The 11152-nt window shown below is 39.0% G+C and overlaps 1 protein-coding gene across 1 annotated transcript; it reads right to left on the bottom strand.

Moving 5' to 3' along the window:
* Positions 1 to 3022: 3022 nt before the first annotated feature.
* On the bottom strand, positions 3023 to 5771 carry LOC149172546 (uncharacterized). Its single transcript, XM_089426359.1, has 3 exons — positions 4427 to 5771; positions 3286 to 4290; positions 3023 to 3207 (listed from the first exon to the last, which is right to left on the bottom strand). Exons 1-3 carry the CDS (start codon positions 5769 to 5771, stop codon positions 3023 to 3025), a joined length of 2535 nt encoding a protein of 844 aa, XP_089282485.1.
* Between the last annotated feature and the right edge of the window lie 5381 nt (positions 5772 to 11152).

The raw sequence follows: 11152 nt of genomic DNA, 5'->3' as shown, positions 1-11152 counted from the left end.
CCAATGTTGTTGATAGTATATAATCCAGCCACGTCATCAAAAACATTCTTTGAAGTGTCAATATTTGAGACATATGGAATCAAATGATATTTAATAGAATCCACAATAATACTCATGGTTGTGATGCCATCCTTCATGTGTTTTTTTTCCCTTCATTATCTGAAGGTTTAGTAACATTTCCCTTCACAATATTCAAAACATCATTGTTTGCAAGAATGAGATCAATCCTTATTTTCCAAGCCCTAAAATTTCTAGATCCTTCCAACTTGTTCTCTAACTTCATAGAGGAACCCATGTTTATAGATAAACAATCGAACTGTAAATATAGGTCTCTTCAAAAGTGATCTTAGTGCCCTTTTTTTCATCGAAAATCTGACACTATGTTGATTTTTCAAGTGCAATAGATGCAAGCACTATTTTCGGAAAACTAATAATTACTTCTAATGATATAGATATTATTTAAGCACTTTTAGTTTATCATTAAGCAATTACACTTTAGAAACTCAACCATAAAAGCAATAGGACAGTAGAGATAATAATACACAAAGGCAATGCAAGATTTACCATAAGAAAACCCAACAACCTTTTCCTTAGATAAATTCTTCATTTCAACAAGAGATACATCTATTTCTTCTTGTTGGGTTGTGTTATATTCTTTCCATGACTAGCCACCCTAGTTAATCGGGGGGTTAGAGGGGGGGCGAAGCCCCCCTTCATTGTGCCAATTGCGCAGTGGGGGGGTCACACGGGGTTTGAGGGGGGTGGTTAGCCCCCCTCTATGGGGTCCGGGGCAGCACCCTGGGGAAAATTTTTTGGACCCTATATTAGGTTGGACGGAGCTACCTATGATTTTGTGCATGGTTTTCGCACATGGTTTTGGGCGCGATGGTTTTCGATCCATGGTATTGGATGCTTCAGCATGTATATATATGTATTGTAACATTGAAAGGAACATAATGAAAAATCAATGTGGTAGTCCGAGTTTTGGGATGCAGGGGAAAATCTCTGTGTATATTTGTTTTACCTGTTATTCTCTCGCTATTGTTTATTTTCTATGTTTTAGAATTTGTAAGCAGGTAATTTCTATACGGGGTTAAAACCTACACTTCTAGTCAAATACAAAGTCAAAATGGTGAGCAATACAACCCTGGTCAAACCTAGTCAAAGTTCTCACAATAGTCGACTCTAGTAAGTCATGTGAACTTCTTGTTACTCATGCACACATGCACACATTTTTTTACTCATGCACACTTCTTATGACTGATGTGTAGTTCTTGTGACTCGTGTGCACTTCTTTTTCCCTCCCTAGACCTCGACTAGCAATATAACCTTGGTCAAACCTAGTCAAACTTCCCACGATACTCGACTTCAATAAGTCATGTGAACTATGCGTTACTCATGCACACATGCACACTTCTTGTTACTCATGCACACTTCTTGTGACTCGTGCATGGTTCTTGTGACTCATGTGCACTTCTTGTTCCCTCTCTCCTTCGCATAGATAAACAAAAGAATAGATGAGTGATCTGAATTATGTGTCAAGAGAAGGAGGTCGAGTGCCTTATTTATAGTATTTTGGGAGGCTGAATGGGTGTCACTTCAACTGGGGTCGATTTGAATTGATGGAGGGCCGACTTGATTATCTTGGAGCCAAAAATTTAAAATTTTCGCTTTTGAAACTAACATGAAGAACATGTGTTATATTTATCATTACATATATTTGAAGGGCTAAAATATTAATTATGAAGACATCCCATATCTATAGAATTCAACAGAAAGTACTTGTAATTTCGATTTGTTAGTTCAATTTTCACACACAACGTTATATTTGTTTATGTACCTTTTGGGTTTGAACTGAAACTGTTGCTTAATGGAAGCAATTCCATAATTTATGTGTTACTGAATGCCTCAAATTTTTTGTTAAATCCCTAGACCTCACAATTGCTACAAGCCAAATCAACCCTCTAGTAGTTAGGTCAGTTATCGGTCGTGGACGGTCTACCGTATGAAAAAAAAGTTAATTTTTCTTTTCATGGAGAGAAATGCATAAATCACCAAGTCATTAACAAATTCAGAGTAGTGAGTGAATTCGTGGATGATAACCAATATTGTTTCATCACACGTCTACTTGGAAGTATCAACATGTCAATTGTAAGCATGATAGCATATGTTGACCTTGAATACTGCTGACATCTCAGTGTTAGGAGACTTTATTAGTGAGACTGAGACATATGTCATTAAAATTGAAATGAGACATCAATTTTTTTTTCCAATCAAGTATTTACAAACTAATTTTTTTAATTCGAATAAAAATGTATTATTTATTTCTAAAGTTTAACATTAAAATTTACATAAGTCAAAACTAAACTAATAGCAATCAAGCCACAAATAGATTAGTAGAATCCTACCAATAACAATACATATACAACTACACACAAAACTTTTATCAAGATAAAGATATAAAAATAATTCATATACTATGTTTTCCTATGTTTATTTTTTAATTAAAAAAATATATTTACTTTTGAAATTAATTAAAAATATCATATTTAAATCTAGATGATGAGGTTAGATTATTTTATTAATATAAATATTACACTCCAATTTAGAATATTGGGTTTTGATGGTAACCATTTTCATATGCCAACATCCTCATATCTAGTAAATAAATTCAATATAATATTGATCACTTAAACCGAAGCTTCAAAGTCATTGTTACATAATCTTAGTAGTATATTATTAAAACGTGGGAAACCTTTCAATTATTTTTTATTGATCAAAATAGGGATCAGATTCCATAACCTTTCCATAAAATGAACCGCCTTATCGTGAGTTTAGACGGAGGGAGGATGTCACCCTTGATGGACAATGACGTCTCTTACATTTCTCTCTTTGGTCACATGGGAATGTGAAAATTAACGTCTCTAACCTTTCTTTCTTTGGTCACATGGTCACATGGGAACGTCAAAATTATTGCATGGGTTTACAGTATGTGAGCATAGGAACGTTAGTGAGTTTGGCATCAATAATCTTCATAACTTCTTCTCTTTTCCAGCTCGTCATCTTTCTTCGCCCACCCTCTTATGTTCATGCCTTCTTCATATTCTCTTTCATCCACTGATTTCTTGCCACTAATAAGCTCAAGCAGAACCACTCCGAAGCTATACACATCGCTCTTCTCGTCCACTTTCAGTGTGTACCCGTACTCTGTGTAAATTCAGGAATTAAAATTAAGAATTTGGCCCCAAAATTAAAAGGTAGGGAAAATGTGAAACAGCAATTTACCTGGAGCTATGTAGCCGAAGGTGCCTGCTACTGAAGAAATGCTTTCCGATGCACCGGAATGACGCAAGATCTTGGCGAGGCCGAAATCTGCAACACGGGCTTCAAAGTTGGAGTCAAGAAGAATATTAGTGGATTTCACGTCACGATGAAGGATGAGTGGGTGGCAATCATGCTGAAGATAGCACAAACCCTTGGCAGCTTCCACTGCGATTTTGTATCTACTTTGCCAATACAAATCCCCACCATTGTTTCCATGAAGCAGCTCCCCGAGGCTTCCATTACTCATGTATTCATACACCAGGAGATTAGTGTCGTGGTTGGAGATAATGGCCAACAATCTGACTACGTGCCGATGGCGGATTTTTCCCACTGTGTTGATCTCCGAAGAGAAACCACGATCATTTGAAGAGGCTGTAGTACCCATTAATTTCTTCACTGCAATCTGTTGGCCATCAGGCATTATACCTTTATACACAACTCCCGTTCCTCCTTTGCCGATCATGTTCTCTTCTTTTACGCATTCCAACACGTCGCCGATCCCATAGTTGAGATTGTGGAAGGTGGTCATATTCCACGACCTGGCGTCGCCTTCTTTCTTGATGGCTGTTGCCTTAGATTTGACTGACCAAAATGCTAACACTAGAGAGCAGAAGAGTAAAAATCCCAGAGCTGAGAGAGCAGAAACAAGTCCAACCTCCATGTGTGCTGACCCACAATGGCCCAACTGCGACCCGCATAAGTAGGGGTTCCCGGCAAACCAGCGTTTATTGAAATGTGAAAAATGACTGCCCTCTAGAATACGGCCGGAAAAATTGTTATAAGAGAAATCCAGATTGGTCAAAGTAGGCATATTTTGCAATGAACCGGGAATGCTCCCATTCAAGTGGTTTCTGGATACGTTCAGATAGTTGAGAACGAGAATACTGACGATTTCCTGTGGGATGGGACCACTGAATTCGTTCTGGCTAAGATCAATGTGTACCAGAAATACAGCTGCCAATTTCTCTAGGAATTATACCAGAAAACCTGTTATTGGTCAAAGTTATAACCTCAATCTTTCCCAGTCGACCAATCTCTGGTGGAACATTGCCTGTTAATTGATTTCCATTGATCCAAAGAGTGCTCAATGTAGATAACTTACTAATCTCTGTAGGGATCATACCAGAAAGCCTGTTTTTGCTGAGATCGATCACTTCAATGTTCCTCAATTGCCCAATCTCTGGCGGTATAGTACCTGTTAATTGATTTCCACCAATCACGAGAAATTGCATAGAAGGTGACGTACATATTGATGAAGGAACAGAGCCACTAAGACGATTATTGGAAATATCCATTGACCATAGAGTGGAGGATACATTATTAATTTTGCCCGGTATGCTCCCAGTGAGATAATTGCTATGCAAATCGATCAAATCCAACATGGGTAAGTATAACAAGCTTGGAGGAATTGAACCATTCAAATAGTTTTCCCCCAACCAGAGATATTCCAGAGAATTGCATGTGCCGAGAGAGTAAGGAATCGGGCCAGAGAATAGATTATTATGTATATACAAAATCCGCAGCCTTCCACCCTTGCAGAGATTCGGAGGGATGGGACCAGTTAGTTTGTTGTCATAAGCCCCCACAGACTTTAGCTTTCCACTTCCACCCAATTGCTGAGGTAGGAGACCTGTGAAATTGTTCGCCCAAAGACTTAAATACTCCAAATTTCGCAAGTCCCCAATGAAAGATGGAATCCCGCCATGCAATCTGTTCTCGCACAGAGCCAAGTCGCTCAAGAATTCCAGCGCCAAGAGTTCCATGGGTATTTCGCCAGAGAGATTATTAGAACATAGGTTCATGTATTCTAAGTTCACGAGATTGCCGAGCTCTGCTGGTATTTTTCCACTCAAATTATTTTCACCCAATAGAAAATGTACCAAATTTATGAGCTTCCCATACTCGCTGGGAATGCTGCCCGAGAAGAGATTTCCTCCTAGGTTTAAATGCCTGAGCTTCACGATATAGCTCAAATCCAGCGGCAATGCCCCTGAAAAATAGTTGTACCCGACATCAAGGACCTCTAGGTTCGTCAATTTTGATAGGTTGGAGGGGAGGCTTCCAGTGAGGGAGTTAAAGGAGACGTCGAGGACCTCTAGGTTCCTCAATTTTGATATGTTGGAGGGGAGGCTTCCAGTGAGGTTGTTAGAGGAGACATCTAATGAACGGAGGGTGCGTAAATTTGTGACTTGAGTGGGGAATGGACCTGAAATACCCACGTTAGAGAGATTTAGAGCCACTACTCGACCCATATGGTCACATTGGACGCCAGCCCATGAGCAATGGACGGTGTAATTGGAGGGTCTCCAGCTATCTAAGGCATGATGAGGATCAATCATTTGTCCTTTCATTGAAATAAGTACTGCGGCATCTCCATGGAATGAAGAATTGAGAAGAGCAGATGATGGGTCTAGAAAACGATGCAGAATAAATATGAAAGACAGCATGCAAACCTACCCAATAGTTTCTATAAAATTGTAGAAATGGACAGAGCAGAGGCGTGGTAACGAGAGAATGAGAAGAAGATGCTGATCTTAATGCGGTTGCAGAGGAACGGCAACCACGTGAAAGCAGAAAAGCCGAGGTCGCAACAGATTGGCTCTTGATCCTGAAAACGGTGGAAACCAAAGACACCCAAAATCAATACGAAAGAGACACATATATACAGGGCATAGAGCCAGGGAAGCTGTAAGTATGGCTAAAGAAAAGCATTGAGAACATGGGTTGTAAGTATGGTGGATTAAACAAAACTAACAAGTTGCAATCGTTGTGCTGTGCAGGCCAACGGAATCACACTGTTCATCAGAAAGCTTTCTATTTCAATGCTTTCTATTTTATTTTAATTTAATTTAAGGGTGATTTTTTAATTTAATGTACAGGATTTGTTGATTTATTTTTTTATTTTTTAAATTGGGAAAGTTTTCTTATTTCAACTTAAGCTAGATGAGGATCTGTTGACTTTTTTTTTTTTTTAATTGAGAGCCTAGATTGATTCTTAATGGAATATGTTCAGCTTATGCTTAGTCTTAAGGCTTATAAATCATTCTAGTGTATTAAAGAGTTTGTTAGGTTGCATTGACTTTTAATAAATTTAAAAAATTAAATTCTTGCCACCCTACCCACCAATTTCTTAGGGATTTGATATTATTAAAATTCTAATAAGTTTTTCCATGATGAACTCCTCATTATTATTTATAACATTCATTTATATATCAGGTAAATGTATGCATTAGTAAGGTATTCTTCCTGTTGCAACAATTTTTTTGGTCATATATCAACCACATTAATAATTTTAATGTGGTTGTACTAGTTGTATACTCGGTATATATTTTGTTTGAATGTTTATCAATAGTGTGTTAGATAGTTTGTTAGGTTGCATTAACTTTTAATAAATTTAAAAATTTTGATGTCCAAACCCCCACCAATTTCTTAGATAAGATAAGATAATTGTATTTATGTCCAACTAATGACACGAAGTAGGTCAAAGGCACTGTTGAGTACAATGATATCCATAAAATGCGGGAGAACCAAACGGTCTCCTATAAAAAATACAATGCATGAATATAAAAGGTACAATGCAGGAACATAAAAGATACAACGTATGGAATGCCTTGGCGAAGAGGATTAGAACCATCTCTCCTAACATCCGATACTCACTAAAGAGTGCTGAAAAAAGTTCCACAAAGTTTGTTGGCCCGATGAAAGGTCAATGTGGGGTACAGATTATCCACTAAGTCGTTGTCTAGGGGAGTTTGTGCACTGCTGAGGTCTGGAGGACCTAGTCCATCTCCCAGGGATGGATATGAGATGATTTAACTGCTAGGGTCTCGTGTGGTGGGGTGAGGTCCCACGAATCCTCACTGGTCTAGAGTCTAGATATGAAATAGTATAAATCATTCTCTTTGTGCCCTTGTCTGAAAGTAGTACCCTGAAAAATGTCATGATCCTCTATGTGGGGTCTGATCTGATGTGAGGCTAAAGAATATGCGCTCGGAACCTAAGAGCCTCCTTCATTTATAGGGCCAAGCATCTTTGATTGGGATACTTGAAAAAGTATGTAAGGGTCTGAGAGTCTCTGAACAAGCAATCAAACCTTCCTATCATCTCGTAGTAGATAGGGCATCCAAAAATGAAGTGCACCTCGGTCTCTACTTTCTGTAAATGACATACGTGACATATTCTGTCTGGCCTATCAATCTGGTGGTCTGTCTCTACCAGAAGACTATGAGAACCTACTCTACACTGGCCTAGAGGAATGTGAAGAGCATGCATCCAGTGGTGAAACATATACTGAGGTCGAATAATGAGCGCGTCTCCCAACTCCAAGAAGTGCTTAGCGTAGAAGGCCATCTCTGGGCACAACCCTCCCGAAGGATTGACCCAGGCGAACTACGTGTAGATGTCCTCCCTAATGATCTTGTTCAACTCTTGTCTAGTAGGTAGAAGGTGACCAGGAGCATCCAAGGAATATTGGAAAGGAGGGAGATGGTCCAACTAAATGCCCACTGACTCTAAGAGACCTAAAACTCCTGTAAACCAACATCTTGCTCGGCCCGAGGGAGTAGAACGAACAATATTCTTAGAAGAACAATATGCCACGTAAGGGTAACGGTCCCTACTCTTTATCGAGTCTGCAAATCCTCAGACACGATGCAAGAATGAGACCACACTGAAGACTGTCTCAAGCCAAAATGGTTGAGCTCCAAACTCTACAAGGATAATGTGTGAAGGTATTGTCTGTTTACATCTAATGATGCTATGGAGAAGAAGAGTCTGGACTCTCTCAATTGAAGCCCAATCCGACTCAAGTAAAGACGGTCCCCAAATCTCTAAGCCATATAGAATAGTGGGACAAATCAAGGTGTCCATGAGGCTCATCTTGGATGAGACATCCTAGAAGTGATGTCGAAAGTATTGTCTCTCGAGAAGGGCTAAGGATCCATATCTTTTGCTGATCTGAGGCTGAAATTTGGTTGCAAACTGAAGTGGGGACCTGAGAATTGCACCCCCAAGCACGTATACGTGTTGGTGATCTCAACCTCCTCCCCTCTGAATAGGAAGTGAAGGTCTGAAGTTTTCTTCACCCCATTGAAGATTATAACCTTCGTTTTACCCAAGTTGACCATCAACTGTCGAACATTGCAAAACAAAGCTAAGGCATCCAACTGCCTCTGCAATCCTTCTGGAGATGAGGAGAGGAGGACCACGTCGTCAGCAAATAGTAGAATAGATATCATGACCTCGTGAAGAAGGCAACCATCAGTGTCCTGGATATGCTTGTGTAGAAAAGCCTCTAACTCATCAATATAGATCCCAAATAGGGTAGGAGACAATGGACAATCCTATTTAACCCCAATAGTGCTTCGGATGAAATCAGAGATCCCATGAACCATGCGAAGACAACCAAGGACGGACTCATATAGAAATTTTCAAAGCAAAACTAATTTTAGAAAAATTGTCTTATATCTTGACTGTAAAGAATGAAAAAAATTCTAACACCTTTTTTTTATCAAGAGATGGGATTCTTAAGAGTATCAAAACTAATAATAATATTTTTGTTGCAATAGTTAATAATAATATTTTTGTTATAATACTTTTCTTTGTTATATATTTATTAATAGTAGATACAAATGAAACTTTTAACTATATGAACCACGATGGATAGCTATTTCTTAGCACTCCCCTGCTGGGGGCAGGCAGGCATTTCCATGCCCAATCCAATAAAGTCAAGTGCCAGTATTTCACAAGTAAAGTGAAAGAAATGCTCCTATATTTAAGAGAGTGCACTTGTTCCCGGGAAAGGGGAGGAGAAGGTGGTGTTATTAGCTTTTCTAGCGCCCTGTAGGAAATCCACACTCACTAGTTCACTCGGCACAAGCGGCAAGCCCGTCTTCTCTCTGGCATTTACCTAGCTTGACTTTGCTACGCAGACCTCCTCATGCATGTATGCTGACCTTTATCTACCAACCTCTACCCACCCCTAGCTACCTTCATAAACTTCTACCTAGCTCCCTCTCCACTTTATTCGCTAACCCAACCAAGAGAATTGATATAATCCCATCTCTACAAGACGGGCTAGTTGGTCCAATCACTGGGCTGGTTACTATACCCTAGCTGTTCCTGCCTGCTATACCTCGCATACTCTAACTAGCTGCTTGCTGGGCTGCTAAACCTACTACTTACTACGAGTGATACTTTGAATGGTACTAATCCTACCTACAACCAATCTATACAAGCTATCTAGCCATACAAGCTACCTATACATCCTATCACCCACACAACATACATACCCATCGAAAGAGAACTCACCTGACAAGTACAAGCTAGACTGATCCCAATGAATTAACCATACAAGCTAGATAGACTTAACTAGCCCTACATCCCTGCTAGTTAACCTCAAAACCCTACTGATCAATCATACAAGCTATCTAACCCCCTACCTAGAGGATATGAGACCGAGATAGCTACTGATGAGACCAGCTAGCTACCCAATCAACCAGACATACACTTAGGTACAGGGACAACTAAAGGTACAGATACAAGTAATACAGGTACAGCTAGAGGTGGGACAGCTACAGCTGATGCTTCCTTTGCTTCTGGCTTTCTAACCTTGGGAGATGCTGGGCGAGGTAGCGGGTCAACCACCGGTGATACTACTTCTCGGTCAACTGAATCCGTAACTTGGTTCGCTGTTGGTGGATCTGCTTCTCATGGCACAAGCTGGGACGCTACCTTATGTATCTCTACACGAAGACATGAACCTGGAACAGGGGGTATGTTGCATATAATCTGTAAATAGTCCAAAATTGCAGCAAAGCCAAATCTGAAGGCGAGCGATCCCTTGACCTTAGCTACCCTTTCTCCTGCTTGAATCCTTTCTGTTGTTGCTTTAACCTGGTTTATAGAATCTGGATCCACTCGAACAGAGACTTTCGGTAAACTCAATCAATTTTTGATTCAAGTCAATCAATTGCCTCTGCTTCTTATGCTGGTGAATCAATGGGTTTTGGTTCTTCAACCGTATATGCCACTGGATGATCTGCTGGGTAATTCACTGGCTCCGGATCAATTGCACCCGGAACTGGGTATGGATAAACAGGGTAAACTGATGCTACCGAAGAAGCTTATGCCTATGTAAAGACACTAGAGGCGCTTGCATTACCAATAACAATTGTACTAATTTTTAATATATTAAATAATAAACACAACTGGAATTTACAACATTAAATGCAAAATTTAAATATAAAAACATAACAATTGTCTGAAAAAAAAATTATATGTTCCACGCTTCTTAAAGGAGAAACTCCTCCATATTTTCACCGTCAAAGTCAATCTTTAAAATATGCTTCCAGAACTGAAAATTAAGATTTTCCAAACGATGTAGGTATGTTGTATAAATGAACCTGGCTGGCCGGTAGCCGCAAGCATTCTCCTAATGGGATTGCCAATTTTAATTATTTTCTTAATTAATTATTCTAATGGTAAGGTTTAGAATAAAAGATGTAGAGTTTAGTATGCGTATGTAAAGCCTGAGTAAATTGAAAATTGATGTGCAAAATGAAAGGTTGATCTTACAGTTTAATATGACAATGGTTGGTTTGATTGGTTTGATTAAATGTTGATCTTAAACTTTTTCATTTTTGAGTGTTTTACTATAACAATGGCCACTTTGATTGACATTGTATAAAAGGAGAATAGGTTTGAACGAATTTCCTTTTAGGAAAAAGGAAAAAAATATTTATGAATGATTTTAGTGGGTCACTTAATTGTTGGGAGATTTTATATGATAATGGTTGATTTGATTAAAATTGGAGTAATTTTGTTCTAA

This window comes from Pinus tabuliformis, chromosome 4_2 (genome assembly GCF_031772625.1).
Source record: "Pinus tabuliformis cultivar Carrire ecotype Pingquan chromosome 4_2, CPIR1, whole genome shotgun sequence".
Taxonomy (NCBI): domain Eukaryota; kingdom Viridiplantae; phylum Streptophyta; class Pinopsida; order Pinales; family Pinaceae; genus Pinus; species Pinus tabuliformis.
This window is presented reverse-complemented; position numbering and strand designations above follow the sequence as displayed.

Excerpts from the sequence above, each read along its gene's own strand:
- LOC149172546 (XM_089426359.1), bottom strand. The coding sequence starts at position 5,771 with ATGCTGTCTTTCATATTTATTCTGCATCGTTTTCTAGACCCATCATCT. Across the intron at positions 4,291-4,426 it reads TATGATCCCTACAGAGATTA|AGAAATTGGCAGCTGTATTT; the intron begins GTAAGTTATCTA and ends TATAATTCCTAG. Across the intron at positions 3,208-3,285 it reads CTTCGGCTACATAGCTCCAG|AGTACGGGTACACACTGAAA; the intron begins GTAAATTGCTGT and ends GAATTTACACAG.